A 23,288-nucleotide genomic window follows, 5' to 3' on the forward strand; every position below is an offset into this window, starting at 1 on the left:
CCTCCACCTTCTTCTCCGATCCTTGTGTTTGCAGGAATTTTTAATGCAACAGACTTGTTTTGGTTTTCTTCATTCCACATTTCCTGTCCAGTGTTTTGCCTTTTCTTTAATATATTTTCATGAAGGCTTGACCGATCTCACTGACAGGCTCAGGCTTGGCCACCATTCTTTACCTGCTGGAACTGGCTTTGTAAAACATGGGGACAGTCCCTGGGATCTTCCCACAACCTCCTCTCTGTTACAAAAACCTTGTCACACAACAATGGCTATAAGGGAGTATAAAGCAAATTTAGGTGAACACAAAATTCAGCTGAAAAGAACCAGGTTTAATAGAGTATAAAGCAAATTTAATTTAATTAATTTAAAATTCAACAGAAAAATTAACATTTCAGGCTACAATAAGGGATAGATTTAACTTTGAATAATCTCAAAAAAAAAAAATATATTATTACCCATGCTGTAAGATTTGGAGAGAAATACTCCAAATACACAGCCATCTAGTGTCCTTGGTAGATCCACTTCATGTCTTTGGCAAGATGAACAGATGGAGCTAGTTATGGCCATTTCCATAATGTTTTATCAGGAGATCTTAACTGCTATATTCTACATTCTGCCTTTTTGAACCCCTGGGGCACTTTCCCAAAGAATTTTGCCTGAAAGGTCCCTGAGGGAACAAAAATCTGCCCTTATGGAGTTCAGGGTTGCAGTTTTGCTCTCTGTTCTGCACAGTCACTGCACACTGCAAACAGGGAAGCTGCCCCAGCTTTTCCAAAACCTCGGTAAGATCACAGGTCTACAAGTGTGCACAGATTTTATGTTGTCCTGCTCTTGTTTTGGCTTGGGCTTTTGTCTTACACACGTCTGGGGTCAAGTTGGGAAGACAAGTGAGCGAGTCAGACAGTCAGGGTCAGGAGGGGTTTCATGACAGTATTCAGGGTTCAAAAATATCCAACGATCACCAGGTGTGTTCACAGAGATGAGGAAGCTCCCAGGTCAAGCTGGGAAGTCACACATATGTCAGAGTCCAAACCAAGATTAGCCAGATACAGGCACAGATCTCTCACAGCTGCAGATATTACTGAGTACTAGAACATAAGCTTGAAAGCTGCTCTGAGGGGAACTTGGCTCTGGCTGAAGCTTCCCAGTAGCACCACCTGACAAAGAGCTCAGCAAGACCACCAAAGGGAAGGGGACAGCACTCTGCTGTGCTACCTCTATGCTGGGTGTGTCCATCCATCCTACATCTCACAGGAGAACAGCACCTGAACATCAGTCCCTTCTGTCCAGTACCCCTTTGCTGGGAGGTCTTGGCCCTGCCTCACTGAGCACCAGGCTGATGAGCTGTAGAAGTGCAACTGGTGTTGGCCTGGGAATGAGGAGCCTATGTCCCATCCCAGTCACCAGCAACAGTCCAGCATAAGGGATCCACTCAATGATAACAACCTGCAGAGGTGGGCACAATTTCTTGGCCTTTCTCCCTGAATATAAAGCAAGAAATGGAGGCACAGGAGACAGAGGTTGCGTTTCTGCCCTAGTTTTTTAGGTACCTCTCTGCCAGGTTGAAGCCATGATCATTCAGCTGTAGATTTCATACCAACTTCCTTTCCTTATGTCAAGAGAAACATGCTTCTCTGTGGAGATCATGAAGACACCAGGCAAAGGTCCCACTCTTCATACACACCTGCATGGAATAATGCAAAGATCTACATGCTCACACAGAGTCATCAAAAAGTCAAGCAGACAGGGAAGATATGCAGGGCTGGGGACTGTGCTGAGGACATCCTGGGGACAAGTGTGGCAGAAAAGGACTCAGGTACCATGGAGAACAATCAGGCCCTAGACATGCCTCTGGTGTTCCCAGAAGATACCAGAGAGTGCACAGAAAGAGAATGAGATAAATAAGCCAGCACAATTTCTCTGAGAGCACTGTTGGTGTAGCAATAGGGTCAAACCCTCCCAGCAGATTCTCACCTGAGTGAAACAATGAGCGACTATCACAGAGAGATGGGAGAAGCAAGGGAAAAGGATGTGTCATGTCTCCTCACATGGCAGACCAAGTACGAGAGTGACAACTTTGCCAAAAACAAGACCACAGGAATGACCCAGCTGAACATCATCTGCATTCACGGGATACCAACAGCCCTTGATCTGAGACTTCTGACAGCCATGAACATTATTTCTGCCCCGGAAATCCTTGAGACGCTCATCCCAGCACTTCCAGAAGCTTTCATATAGGATGGCATGCCAGGAAATGAAAAGGCATCAGTGCAGGAAACCAGGACACAGCCCCTACCATTAGCTGGAATGGTTCACAACTGACATGAGCTGGTCAGAAAATTATGACTTGCACAAAGGTGCCTGTGGGCCTGAGGCAGTGCAGGACTGCTATAAAAGGCAGCCCAAGTCTCTGCTCTCGCATCCACTTCTCTCACCTCCTTCTCCTCGGGAATCAGGTGAGTGGGAAGCCTCTTCTCCTTCTCCTCCTGCTTCAAGACCACGTCCTTCCTCACTGCAGGTCTCAGCTGATATGGGCTGTGTTAGCCCACGGCTGGGAGCTGCTTCTGCTGGGAGAGGGAAGGGGAGAGAAAGTGTTGTGCAGAGAGAGGCTGGGACTTGGCTGAGGAGGCTGCTGGGCTTTGGGCTGGGCAGTGTCATGTGGTGCAGGAGGTGCCTTGTCTGCAGGGGGGTTGGGTGCAGGGCTGCTTCTCATGTGTGTCTGCTTTGTGCTTCTCCCTGCCCCGTGTGCCAGGTGCCCCTGTGAGCCAGAGACATGTCGTGCTGCCAGCCCTGCAACCCTTGCTGCCAGCCCTGCGGCCCGACCCCGCTGGCCAACAGCTGCAATGAGTGCTGTGTCAGGCAGTGCCAGAGCTCCACTGTTGCCATCCAGCCCTCCCCCGTTGTGGTGACCCTGCCCGGGCCCATCCTCAGCTCCTTCCCACAGAACACCGTGGTGGGATCCTCCACCTCCGCTGCCGTTGGCAGCATCCTCAGCTGTGACGGAGTGCCCATCAACTCTGGGGGCTTTGACCTCTCCTGCATCACCAACTGCTACCGTGGCAGATGTCCCCCCTGCTAAAGCTGCTGGCAATGTCCTGGGGAAAGAACCTCCAAGATCTCAGAACATGGTGCTGGACAAGAGATAGAGCTTTAGACATTTGTATTTAGAACATCTCTTCATCTCTGTCTTCTTCTGTAAAGGGTGGCAGGAAGCATCCAGCCTCCTCTCTCTCTTTCCTTTGCTTTCTCTGTCTCCTCAGGCCAGCCGAGGGGGACCTGTAACCCTCCCTCCCTCTGCCAGGCAGGCAGAGGGACACCCTGCATCTTAGTGGCTGCTTCTGGTGCTCTGTGTGAGCTTCTCTTCTTTAGTCTCATTAAAGTTGTTATGCATCCAAGCCTGGGCCTCTGAGTCCTCCTTTGTTCTGTGGCAACTCTTCAGTCTGCTCTGGGAGAGAAAGGTTTCTTTTTGGAGAGGATTAGCTTGGGGTAAAGGGAGCCCTTTGTCATTCCCAAAGGAAGGAGGTGGTAGGGACTCACTTCACTGGGTCATTTTTTGTGCCCTGTCCCTTGGGGGTGAAGGAGATATTCCTGGCTACTCCACAATCGATGGCCACCAGTCCTTGCAGCCTTGCTACATCTCTTCCCAGGTGAGCCTGGAGCACTGCACCCTGGAACACATTCTGTGGATGGGGAGCCACCCAACCATTGCTGACTTTGAGTGAGGAGCCCATGGTTGCAGAAGGTCAACAGGTGAGGTCAGCAGCCCCTTTGGCTCCTGGGCAACAGATCTCTCATGAGCTTTTTCTAGGGTAGAAGGTTCAAATAGATGATGACTCCAAAGAGTGGCAGGAGTGGGGAGACTATAATATGTGGGAAAAGTCCACAGTCTTACCTCTTGCTTCCCCTCTCTTCTGTTGCCTGGTCTGGGGTCCATGGCCAGCACATGTGGGCACAGGTCAATGTATCTCATAGCAGCTGGCAGGGCCCTGGTGCTGTCCACATACCCAGGGCTGAGGTAATTCCCAAGTTGGGATTGGTATCAGCCACAAAATAGAGTCCCCACTCCTGGTGAATCCAACACCCCCACGGGGCACTGCAGCTCCCAGAGTGCCCAAAGACCCTGTGGCTGTGCTGTCGTACTTTGTCTCCTTCAAACTTGAGGCAGGTGTTTGGTCCTCTAAATTTGCACCACTGCCAGATGCCAGCTCTGTTCTGGAACAGGTCTTTGCAAGAGCAGTAACTCCCTCCATCCCCCTTGGCCATTGTCATGACAGAGAAATTGCCCGAGCAGCCAGGGATCAGGAAACCTAAACCTGATGGAATTAAAACTAGTCAGGGACATCAAGTGCAATAGGGAAAGCTTCTAGGGGTATGCTGGTGATGAAAGGAAAACTAGGGAAAATGTGGGCCCTCTCCAGAAGGAAACAGAAGACCTATTTACCCAGGACATGGAGAAAGCTGAGGTATTCAGTGACTCCTTTTTTGCCTGATCTTCACTGAGAAGTGCTCCAGCTACACCACCTGATTTGCAGAAGGCAAAGGCAAGGACTGGCACAGGTTGCCCAGAGAATCTGTGGCTGCCCCCTCCCTGGAAAAGCTCAAGGCCAGGTTGGACAGGGCTTGGAGCAACCTGTAATAGTGGAAGGTGTCCCTGCCCATGGCAGGGGGTGGAATGAGATGATCACTAAGGTCCCTCCAACTCAAGCCGTTCTGGGATTCCAGATTTTTTTCTAGGATTTTCTAGGATTCTTGGATTCATTAACACAAGACTTGAAGGGACACTGAGTTTGCCAATGACAGTAAATTGGGAGGAGCTGTCAACTCCCTCGAAGGCTCGGAAGCCCCGCAGAGAGACCTCGACAAATGAGAGGGCTGGGCAATCACCAACAGACTGGGAATGAGATGCTGGAGAGCAGTGCTGGGAAAGGGCCCTGGGGGTCCTGGTGGGTGGCCAGTTGGCCCTGAGTCAGCAGTGCCCTGGCAGCCAGGAGGGCCAACCCTGTCCTGGGGGCATCAGGCCCAGCACGGCCCGGCTGGGCCAGGGAGGGGATTGTCCCGCTCTGCTCTGCCCTGGGGTGGCCTCACCTCAGTATTGGGGCACTCTGGGGGGACACAATAGAAGGGAGAGATTGAGCCATTAGAGAGTGTCCAAAGGAGGCCACGAGGATGGGGAAGGGCCTTGAGGGGAAGGTGTGTGAGGACACTGAGGGCACTTGGTGTGTTCAGCTGGAGAAGAGGAGACTGAGACCTCTTTGGAATCTTCAATGTCGTCACGAGGGGCAACGGAGGGGCAGGTACCAATCTCTTTACTCTTGTGGCCAGTGACAGGAGTCAAGGAAATGGATGGAGCTGAGTCAGGAGAGGTTTAAATTGGATAGCAGGAAAATGTTTTTCACCCAGAGGGTGGCTGGGCACTGGAACAGGCTCCCCAGGGCAGTGGTCACAGCAACAAGCCTGTCTGAGCTCAAGAAGAGTTTGAACAATGCTCTCAGGAACATGGTGGGATTGTTGAGGGATCCTGTGCAGGGCCAGGGGTTGGACTGGATGATCCTTATGGGTCCCTTCCAACCCAGCATATTGTGTGATTGTATGATTCTATGTCCTTTGGTGGGTTTCACCTTGGCTGGCTGCCAGGTGCCCACACAGACTTTCTCAATTTCAACTCATAGGTCAAGATAAAGACAGAGATATCAAAGACCAGTGACTCACACAGGCAAAACAGACTCGACTTGGGAAAGATTAATGTGTATTATTACTGATTTAAAATGGAATCAGTGCACTGGGTGACTCACCAGTGCCAGCTCATCTCCATCTCCTCATTCTGCCTGGAACACCAGAGCCTTTTTTCAGGAGGAATCTATTCTCCAACAAAGCTCACATACTGACAGGATCTGCAGCAACATAACAGAGGGCAGATCTGTTCCACCAAGGTAGGAAACTTCTCCCCATGCTTAGCTTTGCTGGTGAAGTTCTAGGCTGGGTGGAAGGAAGGCACAGCCCCAGAGTGTGTACTCAGGGACCCAGGAGCTATCTAAGATGATGGGGAATTGGAAGTCGGGTTTAAAGTTCTCATACTGGTTCTTTGGGTCCCTCAGGCCTCTGGAGGTGTCCTGCCCCAGCACACAAGGAACAGGCTCTACAAACCAGCCTCTGGAAGCTCTGAACAACAGGAAAACAGGGAGCTGGGGCCCAGCACAGCTTTCCTCTGGGGACACCCTGCCAGGAGGTGCCAGGCTTTTTTTCACAGTGGGATCCACACTAGTGCATCCTGAGAACAACACCCCTGTTTGTGTGTGAGTCAGAAAACCACCTGGCAGCCTCAAGAGCAGAGCTTCTGGAAACAACCCAGTGGGGAAGGTGAAGGAAGTGAGGAAAAGAAAATATTTGTTCTTATCTTGCCTGAAACATTCCCTCTCTGGATCTTCCTTCTCTGATGGTGAATCATTTTGGTTCCTCAGCCAACAGCCCACTGAACCTTTTCAAGGAGGACACCCTAAGGGAGATCCTGCAGATGACCATGTGGAAGAATCAGCCCCTGAGCTTTCTTTCTGTAGACACAAATTTCCAGCTGAAATGTAGACAATGAAGTGCAGAAGATGGGAGCATGTTAACTAGCAGATTAGTGCAGACCCTGTGTCTGCATTTCTCAGTGATCATCTACCCTCCCACCCCTCTCAGGAACAAGACATTTCGTTTCTTCAGGTGCTTCATTCTCTTTGCCTCTTTCTGATTCTCCCTATTCTGTCTGTCTTTCTGACACACCCCAATTTCCTACAAATATTAAGCTCTGCCTGTCACTCCAGAAGGCTTCACTGCCAACACGGGCACTTCTACTCCTTCAGAAAGGAAAACTCAGCTAAAACTTCACTGCAGCTACCACAGTTGAATTTACAGACTTCCAACACAGCTGCTCTCCAAGGTCAACTCTTGGCTCCACCAAATGGACTTCACATGACACTGTGCACAGAGGGAAAAGCTCATTCTTAGAAATGGAATTTTCTGCCAGGAGATTGGGTGCAGCAAAGCAATGGTGATTCCCCTGAGACAGAGGAGAGACATGAAAAGCAATGGAACAGCTTAGGGCGTGGGTGGGAATATGGTTGAACAGAAAATCCTGCCCAGTCTCAGGTTGATGAGTCTTTTCCATATGCTGAGGGTTTGGCTGATGTCCAGGTGCTGGGAATGGATTTTCCCTCCTCAGGCCATTTTGATTAGGAGATAAAGCCACAAGAGCTGTCAGTTCTCACAAGGGCTCCTTTCTTAACTGTGCCTAAGGGGAGGCTGAGGGAAGAATAAGAGCTGGACAAGCCAGTCAGATACATCTTTTTAATACTCATTCGCATGCCACAATTAGTCTCAGCTCAGGGGAGATAGACAGACCCTGGTGTGATCCCTCAACAGCTCTCACTCGAGTCCAGGCAGTCCTGGAACCTGACAGTTTAACTGAACTATTTTCTCTTTCCCCAAGACCCTGGATCTGGACTCAGATACAAGTCACATCAAGATGCTTTTAATGGTGTTTGTCTCCACAGCACAGGCTGGGGAGGTAGAGACCCAACCTCACCCCAACCCCAGCAGGCCATTGTTGCCAAGCTGAGGTCAGATCTAAATGCAAATAGTGCTGGAGATGGAACCACTTCACAGGGAACACACACACAACTGTATAATGTTTCCCAGCTCCACCACCCACTAGATATGCCTCATTTCCACATATAACAAAATTAGCAAGGTTTAGGTTTGTCTTATCTTTTGGAAAAATCCTGACACAGTATAATTTAATAGGGCATGGCCCCAAGGATTTTGTATTTGAACTGAAGGAATTATATTTATTCCAATTAAGAGGAAAAATGAGACTACAGAATTGTTAAGGTTGGAAAAGACTTTTAAGATAAGTCTATGTTGGGGGTGTGATGCCATTGTCATTGCCAGGGATATCTATTTCTATTACATTGCAATAATTGGGTCCTGCAGCTCTTAATGGGGCTGTGCTGGCATTTAAATGCTGATAATTAATTGTCAGTTGCCATCTCCCATCTAGTTTTTGAACTGGCTGGAACAGTAAATTACATGGGGAGAGCGTTCTGGAGATAATTTGTCATTTTTCCAATTAGCTCTGACTTCCAAAGTTCCTTTTCATGCTGCAGCAGAAGTTGTGTACTGTGGTGCATATACAGGGAGTGCAGCTGCTTCTTGGAGAACACAAACTGTAGCCTCCCAATTTTTATCAGGTCAACACCTGAACCAAAGGACCACACAGTGTCATGGGCAGGAGCCAGGTTCAGTTCTTCAGAACATCAAAGCCCCAAATGTTTTCATTGTGATCTTTAACTGCAGCGTCTCACCCAGGAGCCATAAATGAACCTGAGTGGTTTGGCACTGAGCTCCTGCTCTGTTCACTCCAGTGGTTTTAACTCTTTGCAGTCCAGGTTGTACACCCACCTTCTCAGCTGTGCTAATATTGATATTTGTGCTCCCATATCTATTAGAAATGTCATTAATTGTTGATGAGCACTGACTGGAATCAAAATATACAAGCCATTATAACCTATCCGTTGATAGGCTTCCACTCAACTAATCGACAGGCCCAGTTACCCTCCAGGCATTATTTGGTCTTTGATCTTGAATTTTGGAAAGAGAAAGAGTTATCATCCCCTCTTGGAGCTGGTGATGGTGGTGAATGACTGGAGTATTTTGTCTGTGGTTGCTTTTGCTGTGACTCTGACCCGTATTAATCGGACTCTGGTTGACCCCAGCAGGCTGTCTCAGAATTGCAACTCTTGGAATGCCCAGTGCTAACGCTTAATTATATAACTTTCTCCACCTCTGAGTTCTGTGTGGACATTCAACGGGTTCTGGTTCCCAGGAACTATTAATTTGCCTGACATTACAACCTGTATTTTTTGTTTCACCAGATAGATCACTCCATTTCACCTCTTGCCCATGATTTATGGTGTCATACATTCATGGGTCCCAGGTGGGGAGATTTCTGTGCATTAGGGCTTCTTCTGATCCTCAGCAACTTCTCTTGTAGTCAATATGGTGTTAAAATCTGTGTCTCTTTTCACCTCTTTTCATGAAGAGATAAGGTTTGAGTATGGCAGGGGCTCCCTTAATTAACAGGTTTATCGTGTCATGGTTAACAGGAGCCATAAGAGGAACATTCAGAGGGCTGTGCTCGTGCATGGCCTGGCTACAGGCAGCTTTTGTAACAGCTGTGGAGAGCTCATTCAAGGATTTCATGGATATCAACAGAGAGTCTCCTCTCTCCAACCCAACTCTCCTTTCCAACACTTTCTGGGAGAGCATCTGCCCTCAGTTTGCCTCATGACTCACAAGTCCATGGTCCTCCCTCTTCTTCCTCAGTCAAGGGTGTCTTATGTACAGGAAAAATACTGACTCCAGTCTAGCTCTCTCCCACCAGAGAACTGTGAGGTCAAATTTCGTCTCCTGATTCTTCAGGATGAACATGAAAGGATTCAACAGGGGCACTTTGTGGCGCCCAAGTCAGCAGCCAGCTCTGTCCTCAGGTACATGAGACCACAGACATGCAATAGATGGTCACAAAGGCTTCAGCTGAGAGCTCAGGGAGCGAGTCCTGGACCTGCACAGATGGAGGGAACTGCTTTTTGGGGCCCTGTGTCAGGATAACATGGATTTCTTCTCACCAGCTCTGTGGCCACATTCAGAGCCAATGGAAGGAGATGTAGCTCTGATAACCAGAGCTCAGCACATATCCTTATTTTCAGGTAGGATTTGCTGGTGAGTCTGCAGAACTTCTCCCAACTTGCAGAACAGGAGAGATCATATACCCACAGCTAAGCAGCAACACTGCTCTGCCATCACTGGCCTTCAGAGGTCAGAAACTGTGAGAAGAGCTAAACTTCCACTGGCAGGTGGGGGACAGAAACCTGACCTGTCTATGAGTTCGCCTCAGAAGGAAGATTAAAATTATGTGGTTCATCTGTCGTCATCTTGACTGGTTTGGCTTCATGCAAATGGCACCTGCAGTTCCACAAATTAAGCAGTGAAACAATGGGGCCACTGGGAAGGGGCTGGTGGACTGTGAGCACTGTACCCTGAGAGGATGGCAGTGCAGCCTGGAATACATGGACATTCTAAGTGAAGACCAAACTTCTCAAAGGAATTTCAGTCCCAGAAAGGACTTGGATCCAACAGTTCTTACATCTCAGTGTGTATCAGCTTAATTTCTCAGAAACATATTATTGAATGAAATTGCTGCCTCTCTATCCTTACAAGACTGAATATTTCATATTAAGTTAAGATTTAAACCTTGGGATGGGTGGGAATCAATAGACTGATATTAAGGGACTGTCACCAGAGTCTTCCACAGTCATAGCCAATGTTTGTTCTGTTCCTTTGTCTTCATTAAATGTCAGCAGGGATAGAAATGGATATGTTTTCACAGGAGACAACAAAATCATGGAATTATGGGATCATAGAATGGCTTGGGTTGGAAAGGTTGCTTACTGAAGTTACTCTTTGAGTCCCTGTCTCAATCATGTGTCCTCATGTGTGGTTTAAGTCTCTGTCTCAACCATTATGTTCTCAGATGCAGTTGGGACCTGTGGCTCAGTCGTGGCACTCTCAGGGGTGGTTTGGGTCCTTGCCTGAACCACAGTCCTCTGACAGAACTGAATCATGGCTCTGGTAGGCACAGGTCAAGCCCCAACAAAGTGCCAAAAGCTGCTGGTTTTCACTGGGGCAGGTTTTCACTGTTCAAGTGTAAAATCCCGGGCTATGGGAGGTGATAGCTGCTCTGGGCACTTGCCCTTTCACACACCCTGTCACCCAGGCACTGCCACCTCAGGGCACGTTTCACTGTTGCCTCACCCAAAAGTTGTCTCCTCTCACACCAGGATGACACTGGATTGCACAAACCTGATCATAAGCCAAAGGTGTTAATTAGCACAGCTGTTGATTAATTAGCACAGCTAATGAGAGCCTAAACAAGGACTTGAGGAGCCTGCAAAACAAAAGAACCTATTTCACTCATGAATGGAAGAGGGATGTGTATTCCCTCATCCTCCCCACTAGACAGCTCCCCCAGCAAGGGTGTCACTGCCAGGGCAAAGCACCCAGTTCTATCAGTGTTCTCAAGATCATTTTAGATGTCAGAGCATCTATCACAGGTTTGAATCATAACAATTTAAATAAAGATCTGAGCTGTGCATAAGGCAACTAATCTGGAGCCCTTACTCAGGCCAGTGAGAAGAGGTATTATTGCAGGTTATACAGAGGTTGTCATCTGGTGGAGGTGGTAATGGATCACCCCTGGGAGGTGCACTGAGAAAAAACTGAGGTGAATGCCTTTGGTACACCACAAGTAGCTTTACTATCCCACTGGAGACATCTGCAAGGAATCAGTCTCATAAACCTCCCTTTCATGATATAAAGGAGCAGAAACAGTTGTTCCAGGATACAGCTTGTCTGAGGTAATTGAGACTTTTTGAGACCTTTATTTAGAGATATAATTCTAAATAGGAAGGAATTGATTCCCTTGACGTCCAGAGCAGGTGTCTTCACCTGAGATATTTATCTTTGCTCCACAGGTCATCAGTGGAGAGAAATGGGCAATTTCAGACCTTAGTTCACCTCCTCCAAAAGTTACTGTACAGGTCAGCTGAGCCAAGCTTTAGACAGATCAGTTTTTCTCCAAATGGTGCTCAAGGGAGCTTAAAGACTAAAACTGGCCTAGGCAGAAGAAAATTCACAGTAGACACTCAGGCTTTGTTGAGAAGACTTCTACCCAAAACGACACTGTTTACACTGCCTAGAGCCAGAACAAAGAAAATCACCTTTTTTTTGCAGCTTCTGCGTCAAGTCCAAAGGCTCAGTGTGGTTAAAGTGATTTACTTGTGCTTTGTGTGACAGATGTAGCTGATTAAAGCAACCAGTCAAACTTCTCTCCTGCACACAAAAACCTGCCATCTCCCTCCCTAGAGCACTTTGCTCATGGATGTGAAGTTCAGCAATTGGGTGGAGCTGCTGGTACAGGCTCGTCTGGCAAGTAATGAGTTTACTTTAATCATTTGATGGAACAAGCCATGCACACATGGAAATGCACACTGGTCATGCAGCTGGTTCCCACCACTCAACCAGAGCAGTGGACATTTTGTTTACACTGGCTTTGCCAACACCTTCTGCCCTCTCTCTCAAAGAATCCTTACAGCCACATTGTGGAGGTGCAACTAGAGAAGTGCAGTTTAAGGTGGGTGAAAATTCCACTAGACATCCAGGCTCAGAGGAGTCTCACCAGAGGTAAATATTCCATCTCTCATGAAGGCACCTTGATCCACTGAGTTTGCAACACCAGAACGTCCTGACTTTACTAGAAACTAAAAGGCAAAGGCTCAGACAAAAGGAGACAGAAAGAAATGCCACTGTCTTGAGAGCTGATTAAAATCCTCCTGTTTACTAGCTCCTGTGCCAATAAAAACAAACAAACCAACAAAACTGGAAAAGCTCCCTAATTAGCCACAAGGGAATGACTTGCCTTCCAATTCTTAATGAGCAGTGAAAAACATTCCACACTTCAGTAGGGGCAGGGCCATGTGAATCCTTTAGGCCTCCTAGGGGGGATAACACACATGTTTTTTTAAATCATTGCAGGCAAAACCTGATCAGCAGGAGCTCTGAGTCTTCTTCAGATGCTTCTGTAGAAAAGCTGTCCCTCTGGAACTGTAGATGGACCAGTGTGTGCCAAGGAGATCCACTTCTGCCTAACATCTCCTTGAGAGTGCAGTGAACTGCACAGATCCAATACCAATGTTATACCCAGGGAAAGGATGATTAAAGAGGTAGGTAACACATGCCATTCATTCCTTATGAGCTTTAAAGATGAGCTTCTGCTTATGCTCTTTTTAGCTAAGATCTAGTTTTGTCCCAGCTAAAGAAATGGATCTAAAGGAAGCATTTCAGTTCAGGGTGTAATTACATGGAGATCTACAACCTTGAGTCAGATGAGATGGGTCAGCTGTTCAGGTGGGGCCTCTTATGATTTCTTACATTTTTCAAGGTTTCCAAGGGCTTAGTACTCCTCAGAGTCCTACCACAGTTGTTTCTACAGTGTTCATTAAGTTCTATCCTCATTTAAGTTCAGAAAACAATCCTTATACCACTCACACATGGAGAGTGAAGTCACATTGAAAGACAGTTAAGGAAGATTTTATCAGAAAATAGGAGAGAATGCAGTGATCAGGGGCTGTGCTCAGACAAGTGAACTCTCTGGCAGCTGCTTCCAGGGTCTAACAAGGCCCTTTTATAGCTCCATGTTCTATTTCTCATTCCCTTTCCCTACACAGTCCTTAGTAATTTTTCCTTAGTCCCACAAGCTCTTCTTGAATTGATCTCCCCAACTCCCCTGTCCTGCAGCTTGGCCCTGCAGAGTCCTTGCTTGTCTTGGCAGCCCACAGAGCACATCTTCCCTGGCAGCTCCAAGGCAAGGACAGGCAGGGCTTGAAATCATCTCCACACTTTGCTGGGCACAGGCAGGGCAGGGGAGCTGTGGGGAAGAGCAGAGTCCTGGTGAGAGCTCCCAGGACCTCCCACCCACACCTGCTTGGGGAATATCTCTCTCCACACCAAGAGCTCTACCCCATGGATGTATTTGCTGCTTTGCTGCAAGTGGCTGCATCATCCTGCCCCAGGATGGTCAGGTATTCCTAAACAGGATCCGGAGGCAGATGGCTGAGAACAGGATAAGGACAGACAATCCTCAGACGAACATGGATGAGTTTTCCCTCTTTGGCCTGTTCACAGCCAGACCCAGCAGCATAAACTGTGTCCAGTTCTGGGCCCTCAGTTCAGGAAGGACACTGAGGTGCTGGAGCAGGTCCAGAGGAGGGCAACTAGGCTGGTGAAGAGACTCAAGCACAAGTCCTATGAGGAGAGGCTGAGGGAGCTGGGGGTGTTCAGCCTGGAGAAGAGGAGGCTCAGGGAAGACCTCCTCACTCTCTGCAACTCCCTGACAGGAGGTTGTAGCCAGGTGGGGGTTGGTCTCTTTTCCCAGGCAACGATCAGCAAGACAAGAGAGGGCTGGGTCTCAAGTTGTGCCAGGGGAGGTTTAGGTTGGATATTAGAAAGAATTTCTTTACAGAGAGGATGGTCAGACATTGGAATGGGCTGCTCAGGGAAGTGGTGGATTCTCTGTCCCTGGAGATTTTTAAAAAAAGACTGGATGTGGCATCAGTGCCATGGTCTAGTAACCGCAGCAGTAGTGGATCAAGGGTTGGACTTGATGATCTCCAAGGTCCCTTCCAACCCAGCTGATTCTATGATTCTATGAAAAGGAGTCTCCTCATGAGGAGACCCATCCCACTGAAAAGGTACCAGGGAGCAGGGAGAGAAATCCACACTGCACCTGAGGAAGGAGGATGGAAGTTGCTGCTTAGCATTCACCGTCTTTGGTCCTCTGGGGGCAACAATGGGAGGAATCCAAAACTCCCCAGAGCAGAGATTTTCAGGCTACCTGCTGCAGTTGCATTACCACCACAGCGAGTTTGGCTAATCCTGTGCCCTGGGCAGAGAAAATCAGTCACATTCCTCTCTGGTCTTGTTCCTTGCATTCCAAAAGAGCTCCTATGAGGGTTTTTCAGGCTCTTCATGGGCAGGCAGTAGCTCAGGCCTCTGTGACAGAAGGTATCTCCTGGTTTTATGGTCTGAGGTGTGCTAGCCTGCCTAGAGTTCCTCCCCAGATTAACCAGGTCTAGTGAGTGTGAAAGGAGCACAGAGACACCAGGTGATGGCTGTATCTCACACACCTCAGTGTGAGTGCACCTACTCTAGTGAGAGCGGACAAAGGATGATCTGTTGCACTTGAAAATGTTTTTAGGAGCTTGTCTGGGAACACAGGCCTTAGATGTGAGCCCAAGTGAGTAAGTCATGAATCTTCCCCATGTTTTCAATGGCAACATTTTCTGGGTGCTGTGTCTGCAAAAGGAGCATTTCTTTGCACCAACAAGTGTCTTGGCAGGAAAACATCAGCCCTATTCTGAATCTGTGAAAGAGCACATGAGTAGGACTAACACAGTCCCAAATATGACTTCTCAGTATTCAGTTTACAAGTGGTACCTCCCTGCAGAGAGTACAGAACATTTGCCATCACACAGTGACTCGCACTGTGGCCCCCATGCTGAGTACTGCAAACAGTCACATAACCTCCTCTGTCTCCTTCACTATCCCTCAGAGGTGAGAGTGAGCTGGCAGAACAAAGTTGTGAGTTGTTGGGGGACATCTCTCAACTGAAATAACTTCTTGGACAACACTTCATTATAATGTGCTAAACCACTACCATGTGGGAAGGGACAGATTGGGTGTCTAATTTCCATTTAAAACAGTATATTTTAAAACTAAGACTAGTGCAGGACCAGAAGCAGAGGATAAGTCCAGCGTTTTAGCCATCTGTTCTAACCCTTGTGCTCTCACTTCTCTTCCTTTATGGCAAACCTCCCCTGCCACACCTGCTTTGGAGATCTCCTCTCTTTACATGCCTGACTTCAAAGACTCTGTTGCAGGACTTTGTCGAATCTGTACGGTACCCTGTGCTGGCACCACCACATGGCCCCAAAGTGGCATATCTGGAAAGAGCAGGTGATCTGTAAGGGGCCTCTCTCCTCCACCACGACTGGTCTCTTCTGCTCACTGACACTGGTCATGTAATCTGGGAAAAGTGTGACTCAGTGACTGCACAGGGACAGGCTTCACAATCCAGATGGACTGGGAGAAGACAACAAATTCCTGACTCTCTGTGTGTGTGTATATATATATATATATATATATATATATATATATATATATATATATGTAAATATCGGTAATTCAGTGTTGTTTCACTCTAACCCACCCCAAGGGATTGATTATCAAGAACCTCAGTTTCCCTCAGTGGTGGGTTGTAATAACCCACCTAGTGCAACACTGTAGTCAAGCAAGCCATTCCATCATGTCTCCATGACACCAACAAGTCCCCCTACAACAAATCTCTGGGTTTCCCAGGACATTTGAAACTTCCTATGACAATCTGCTTATAATTGGAGAAAAAAGCAGTCAAGAGGCTCAGCAAACAGCAGGTGCTCCCTGTGCTGCTTCATCCCCTTGGCAGGATTGGTGTTGGAGCCAGGTAGAACCAGCAGAGAGTGGGGCATCCTTGGGGAACATGGGAAAGGGGAGGAGCTGGAGCTGCAGGTCTTGGTGGGAAGGAGGAGAAGCCTTGGTGTCTGGGCGTGGTAAGAAGGGACCCACTAGTGGTGTTAAAAAGAGATAGTGGCTCTTCCCCAGACCATGGTGGGAGAAGCGTAAGGGGACCCTGTCTGGTCTGGATGGCTCTGTGTGCCCAAACCCCTGTTGTGAGACTAATGGTGACTTCGGGAACTCCTGCTTTGCACCCGGGCCCCTCCCCCAGCTGTAGTGCAGGAAAGGCTGGCAGCCTGACTGGGGAGAGACAACATCCCTGCAAGACCTACAAAGAAAGCGAAAGGGAAGGCAGAGAGAGCTGAAATGCTGCAGAAGCAACCAACCGCCTGTAGCAGGAGGGCACAAAGACAGGTGGGTGAGGAACAGCCCCTCTGTGCCTGGGCTGAGGGACAGAGAGGCTGTAGCTGGAGATGTCTGGTGGCCAGAGGTTCAGAAGGGACAGGCAGCAGGAGGAACACGGGGGGCTGTGAGGAGCAGCCTGTCCTACAGCCACCACCAGCACTACCAGCCCTGCCCCACGCAGAGGGACCCTCCTGGGCTCCAAGAGCCACCCTGCCAGGGAGGGCTCAGAGGTGCTGTGGATGCAGAAAGAGCTGCCAGTGCCACTCCCCCTCCCGTGTGACTGGGGAGATGGACTCCTCAGCCGGACACTGGTCGGGCTCCCCATCAGCTGCAGGGCGTTCTCAGAGGCTGAGGAGGGAAATTTTGTTTGGGGTGCAGCAAGGCAGGCCCTGAGGGCTGCTGGCTCTGCAGGAGCCAGGGACACCTTTGTCAGCCGCAAGGGACAGTCTCCTGGCAGAAGCCCACTGCCAGTGTCTCCCCCTTCCTTCCCTCTGGCAAGGCCCCTGGCTCTGCTCTGTGCCTGCCAGATCTCCCCGCGGTGACACCTTTCTCTCTGGCAGCTGGGCAGGGCGTGGGGAGAGGGAAGGACCACACTGAGGAGCAGGCTGGGATGCAGCAGAACTTTAATGAGTTGAAAAGGTGGAAAGGAGGTGCTCTGAGTGGGCACCATGGTGCAGGGAGCACCAGGGGCAGGTAGGAGGAGTCTCTGGCCCTTGGCCAGGGTGCAGTTGAGACCTTGGATGGGGCTTAGAGCATGATTACAGCCCAGGAGAGCAGAAGACACCAGAGAAGAGAGAGGGAAAGAAGAGGGGCAGAAACAGGGAACTCCAACAAGGCCCGTGTTTTCAGAGAGCCCAGGCAGCCCTCGTGCAGGGCAGGGGGAGCTACGGCTGCTCAGTCCCTCTGAAAGCCATGGCCAAGGTCTCCGTGCTCAGTCCATTTCCGTCTTCTGGGTTCCTGGGGGTCCTTCCATGGGGCAGCAGCAGCAGCTTCAGCAGATTCTGCCGCAGTAGCGGTTGGTGATGCAGGAGAGGTCAAAGCCCCCGGAGTTGATGGGCACTCCGTCACAGCTGAGGATGCTGCCAACGGCAGCGGAGGTGGAGGATCCCACGGCGGTGTTCTGTGGGAAGGAGCTGAGGATGGGCCCGGGCAGGGTCACCACCACGGGGGAGGGTTCGATGACGACGGTGGAGCTCTGGCACTGCCTGACACAGCACTCATTGCAGCTGTTGGCCAGCGGGGTCGGGCCGCAGGGCTGGCAGCAAGGGTTGCAGGGCTGGCAGCAGGACATGTTTTTGGGGCTGCAGGTGCACCTGGGAGAGAAGAAAGGGAGAAGATGGGGGTGTAGGAGGAGCTGCCTGCCCACCAGGAGAGAGCCAAGACACGTGCTGGGCTGGGAGGCTCTGCTGGGACGACCACACCACTCTTGGCCTGACCCCTGGCACTGAGCAAGGACAGCCAGGCCCAGGAGAGCTCCTTCCTAGTCAAGAGCCCAGGAGTTCCCGCAGTTCCCTCAGCCCAGAACAAGCCCCTCTCCAAACCAAACCTTCTCTCCACTTCCCCTTCCAGCCCCAAGCCCAGAACAGCACAAAGCTTCCAACTCACTTGCTTCCAAAGGAGAAGGGCGATGAAGTGGGTCAGAGAGTGCAGAGCTGGGATGGCTTTTATACTGGTCCTGCACTGCCCCAGGTCCAGAGGAAGCCTCTCTGGAAGCAATAATTTTCTGAGAAGCTCATCTGAAATGCAAAACATTCCAGCTAATGAGACGGGCTGTGTTTTGGTTTCCTGTGCGGCTGCATTTTCATTTCCTTCTTTGGCCACTCATGATCCCCCTTGAAGGCTCCTTTTTGGAGCTGGGGAGGGAAGCCCATGGACTTGTGGGACAGGAGCTCATTTTCGTGGCAGCAGAAGCTGAGTCCCAAGTGCCAGAGGCATCGCGTGCACTCTGGGGACGTTGGCTCGGGGCACTCCCGTGGGCTTGTTTGCAGCCCCGTGGGCAGGAAGGGCCCAACTGCTCCCAGCTCTGTAATCTTCCCTCTGATGCCAAAAGGTCACTGAATGTGACAGAGTGCCACGTCCCCTCTCTCCCACCCTCCACTCTCTCTGGGATCGACACTGGTCATTGTCTCTGCGGGTGTGTGATCAGCGCTGATGTTGTTGACTCTCTTCCCCCTAATGCTGCTTGGAGGAACTCTTAGTGCTCTCCTTTGGACTCCTTCAGTCTCTGGACTCTCTCTGGTGCTTCCCTACCAACTCCTACAACCTCAGTGTGTCTTGGCCCTTGTCCTGTCCCAGGTCAATCCAGCCTTGCCCTCCCAAGAGGTTTCTCTGAGTCTCCTTGTGCACATGAGCCCACAGTTGCCCACGTGCAGACAGGGCTGTTTGCTTGCCCCTCTGTGTGGATTGGAGCAGTGGGAAAGGAAATTCTGCATAGGCTTGAGGAACAACTCTTCTCCTGTGAGTGTGGCCAAGCTCACCAGAGTTGCTCTGGCAGCTTGTGGAGTGTCTGTGAAAGTCCTTAGAGCCCTTCAAACCCCCATGGGACAATGACCTGATCAACATGCTCTTGTTGTGCCTGCTCTGAGCAGAGGGTTAAACCTGACCATCTCCAGAGTTACCTTCAATGGTATTGTTGAGTTTTTTATTTGCTGTCAACATGGTTAGTCCTGACTGTACTGAAAAAACTCATGTAAATTGTGAGGAAGATGAGGGAAGGGTTGCAAAAGTTGGGAAACACATTGGTTTTAGCCAGGATTTCGCAATAATTGGTAGTGTCCTTCACGGGCCTTTGGAGGAAGAGAGGTAGCAGCACTTGTGAGAAAAATCTCATTTTATTAAATTTAGAAAAATGGCAAAAGCTTGCAAAACAAAAGGAATAAAACAATAAGGAAAAATTACAACACGTGTTGGGTGTCCTAGGCATACAGGATTCCCAGGAATACTCCTTCCAATTCAAAAGTCCCGCGTTTTAAACATTCTTAAGGTTCAACCCTGTTTACATCATAGAAGAGGCGTTTCCCTCTCCTTGATTGGCTGTGTCATGCTAGGAGGTGGAGTGTCCAGCAGTATGGCGTCTCTCAGGATCAGCCATGTGGCATAAGGGGTTTCTTTACTAATATTCATTTTACTGTTCCTTATTCCCGTCCGCATGTTTCCCTGACACCGGTTCCAGGCTGAATCCGGCGTCTTACAACTCCATGATACGCCTTATATTTGCTTGTAATAAAACCAACTCTTTATTTCTCACACACTGACCACAAGCCAAAGAAGGAAATGAAAATGCAGCCGTACAGGAAACCAAAACACAGCCCGTCTCATTAGCTGGAATGTTTTGCATTTCAGATGAGCTTCTCAGAAAATTATTGCTTCCAGAGAGGCTTCCTCTGGACCTGGGGCAGTGCAGGACCAGTATAAAAGCCATCCCAGCTCTGCACTCTCTGACCCACTTCATCGCCCTTCTCCTTTGGAAGCAAGTGAGTTGGAAGCTCTGTGCTGTTCTGGGCTTGGGGCTGGAAGGGGAAGTGGAGAGAAGGTTTGGTTTGGAGAGGGGCTTGTTCTGGGCTGAGGGAACTGCGGGAACTCCTGGGCTCTTGACTAGGAAGGAGCTCTCCTGGGCCTGGCTGTCCTTGCTCAGTGCCAGGGGTCAGGCCAAGAGTGGTGTGGTCGTCCCAGCAGAGCCTCCCAGCCCAGCACGTGTCTTGGCTCTCTCCTGGTGGGCAGGCAGCTCCTCCTACACCCCCATCTTCTCCCTTTCTTCTCTCCCAGGTGCACCTGCAGCCCCAAAAACATGTCCTGCTGCCAGCCCTGCAACCCTTGCTGCCAGCCCTGCGGCCCGACCCCGCTGGCCAACAGCTGCAATGAGTGCTGTGTCAGGCAGTGCCAGAGCTCCACCGTCGTCATCGAACCCTCCCCCGTGGTGGTGACCCTGCCCGGGCCCATCCTCAGCTCCTTCCCACAGAACACCGCCGTGGGATCCTCCACCTCCGCTGCCGTTGGCAGCATCCTCAGCTGTGACGGAGTGCCCATCAACTCCGGGGGCTTTGACCTCTCCTGCATCACCAACCGCTACTGCGGCAGAATCTGCTGAAGCTGCTGCTGCTGCCCCATGGAAGGACCCCCAGGAACCCAGAAGACGGAAATGGACTGAGCACGGAGACCTTGGCCATGGCTTTCAGAGGGACTGAGCAGCCGTAGCTCCCCCTGCCCTGCACGAGGGCTGCCTGGGCTCTCTGAAAACACGGGCCTTGTTGGAGTTCCCTGTTTCTGCCCCTCTTCTTTCCCTCTCTCTTCTCTGGTGTCTTCTGCTCTCCTGGGCTGTAATCATGCTCTAAGCCCCATCCAAGGTCTCAACTGCACCCTGGCCAAGGGCCAGAGACTCCTCCTACCTGCCCCTGGTGCTCCCTGCACCATGGTGCCCACTCAGAGCACCTCCTTTCCACCTTTTCAACTCATTAAAGTTCTGCTGCATCCCAGCCTGCTCCTCAGTGTGGTCCTTCCCTCTCCCCACGCCCTGCCCAGCTGCCAGAGAGAAAGGTGTCACCGCGGGGAGATCTGGCAGGCACAGAGCAGAGCCAGGGGCCTTGCCAGAGGGAAGGAAGGGGGAGACACTGGCAGTGGGCTTCTGCCAGGAGACTGTCCCTTGCGGCTGACAAAGGTGTCCCTGGCTCCTGCAGAGCCAGCAGCCCTCAGGGCCTGCCTTGCTGCACCCCAAACAAAATTTCCCTCCTCAGCCTCTGAGAACGCCCTGCAGCTGATGGGGAGCCCGACCAGTGTCCGGCTGAGGAGTCCATCTCCCCAGTCACACGGGAGGGGGAGTGGCACTGGCAGCTCTTTCTGCATCCACAGCACCTCTGAGCCCTCCCTGGCAGGGTGGCTCTTGGAGCCCAGGAGGGTCCCTCTGCGTGGGGCAGGGCTGGTAGTGCTGGTGGTGGCTGTAGGACAGGCTGCTCCTCACAGCCCCCCGTGTTCCTCCTGCTGCCTGTCCCTTCTGAACCTCTGGCCACCAGACATCTCCAGCTACAGCCTCTCTGTCCCTCAGCCCAGGCACAGAGGGGCTGTTCCTCACCCACCTGTCTTTGTGCCCTCCTGCTACAGGCGGTTGGTTGCTTCTGCAGCATTTCAGCTCTCTCTGCCTTCCCTTTCGCTTTCTTTGTAGGTCTTGCAGGGATGTTGTCTCTCCCCAGTCAGGCTGCCAGCCTTTCCTGCACTACAGCTGGGGGAGGGGCCCGGGTGCAAAGCAGGAGTTCCCGAAGTCACCATTAGTCTCACAACAGGGGTTTGGGCACACAGAGCCATCCAGACCAGACAGGGTCCCCTTACGCTTCTCCCACCATGGTCTGGGGAAGAGCCACTATCTCTTTTTAACACCACTAGTGGGTCCCTTCTTACCACGCCCAGACACCAAGGCTTCTCCTCCTTCCCACCAAGACCTGCAGCTCCAGCTCCTCCCCTTTCCCATGTTCCCCAAGGATGCCCCACTCTCTGCTGGTTCTACCTGGCTCCAACACCAATCCTGCCAAGGGGATGAAGCAGCACAGGGAGCACCTGCTGTTTGCTGAGCCTCTTGACTGCTTTTTTCTCCAATTATAAGCAGATTGTCATAGGAAGTTTCAAATGTCCTGGGAAGTTTCAAATCCAGAGATTTGTTGTAGGGGGACTTGTTGGTGTCATGGAGACATGATGGAATGGCTTGCTTGACTACAGTGTTGCACTAGGTGGGTTATTACAACCCACCACTGAGGGAAACTGAGGTTCTTGATAATCAATCCCTTGGGGTGGGTTAGAGTGAAACAACACTGAATTACCGATATTTACATATATATATATATATATATATACACACACACAGAGAGAGTCAGGAATTTGTTGTCTTCTCCCAGTCCATCTGGATTGTGAAGCCTGTCCCTGTGCAGTCACTGAGTCACACTTTTCCCAGATTACATGACCAGTGTCAGTGAGCAGAAGAGACCAGTCGTGGTGGAGGAGAGAGGCCCCTTACAGATCACCTGCTCTTTCCAGATATGCCACTTTGGGGCCATGTGGTGGTGCCAGCACAGGGTACCACACATCTGCAACGCCACACCTGCCCTCGTTTCCCACAGCAGCTGACCCTGAGGGGAGCAGCCAGCTCAGCACATGGCCCAACACCGTGGGGAAATACGAACTCCAGGGACTGGAGGAATTTCAGGTCTCTAACATCAGTTTGTGCCTCGGTCCTAAATACAGAGAAAGGTGGTGGAGTTTTAGGACTGTGTGAGTGTGACCAAGCTGCTTATTCCATACCACCCATGTCATCACTGAGGTGTGGTTTTGGCAGGAAAAGCCAGGGGCTACAACGGGTAGTGCATCATCCTGCCTGTCTCCCTCCAATGGTTGGGATCAGCCCCTGTGGACTCGACCCCTCTTCCATCACCACTAGTCCCCTTTCCATTCCTTCGAGCCACAGCACATTTAATTGGTGCCCAGTGTGGGGTCAAACCCACAACCCTGAGGCTGTCTCATGGTCTACTGACTGAGCTAATTAAATGTGCTGGTTTTAACACCAGCAGGGAACTAGACTCCAAATAAGCCACTCCCTTTCCTGCCTCCCTTTCTGGTAAGGGAGGGAGAATAAAGGAGAGATTATGAGTTGCAATAACAATTTACTAAAAGCACAAGCAATAGAATAAGGCATGCACAGTAACAGAATCACAGAATATCCTGAGCTGGAAGGGACACACAGGGATCATTGAGTCCAGCTC

General features: G+C 50.4%; 3 protein-coding genes across 3 annotated transcripts; 2 read left to right on the forward strand and 1 right to left on the reverse strand.

Annotated features, from left to right (window-relative positions):
* Positions 1–2,770: 2,770 nt before the first annotated feature.
* Positions 2,771–3,076, forward strand: LOC135402807 (feather keratin Cos1-2-like). The gene has a single exon (XM_064636268.1). The coding sequence runs from the start codon at positions 2,771–2,773 to the stop codon at positions 3,074–3,076; it is 306 nt and encodes a 101-aa protein (XP_064492338.1).
* A 14,079-nt stretch (positions 3,077–17,155) lies between these two features.
* On the reverse strand, positions 17,156–17,858 carry LOC135402916 (feather keratin Cos1-1/Cos1-3/Cos2-1-like). Its single transcript, XM_064636457.1, has one exon. The coding sequence runs from the start codon at positions 17,837–17,839 to the stop codon at positions 17,540–17,542; it is 300 nt and encodes a 99-aa protein (XP_064492527.1). The 5' UTR covers positions 17,840–17,858; the 3' UTR covers positions 17,156–17,539.
* Positions 17,859–20,316: 2,458 nt separating this feature from the next.
* Positions 20,317–21,019, forward strand: LOC135402917 (feather keratin Cos1-1/Cos1-3/Cos2-1-like). The gene has a single exon (XM_064636458.1). The coding sequence runs from the start codon at positions 20,336–20,338 to the stop codon at positions 20,633–20,635; it is 300 nt and encodes a 99-aa protein (XP_064492528.1). The 5' UTR covers positions 20,317–20,335; the 3' UTR covers positions 20,636–21,019.
* The last annotated feature ends 2,269 nt before the right edge of the window (positions 21,020–23,288 follow it).

Source organism: Pseudopipra pipra, chromosome 26 (assembly GCF_036250125.1).
Source record: "Pseudopipra pipra isolate bDixPip1 chromosome 26, bDixPip1.hap1, whole genome shotgun sequence".
Taxonomy (NCBI): Eukaryota; Metazoa; Chordata; class Aves; order Passeriformes; family Pipridae; genus Pseudopipra; species Pseudopipra pipra.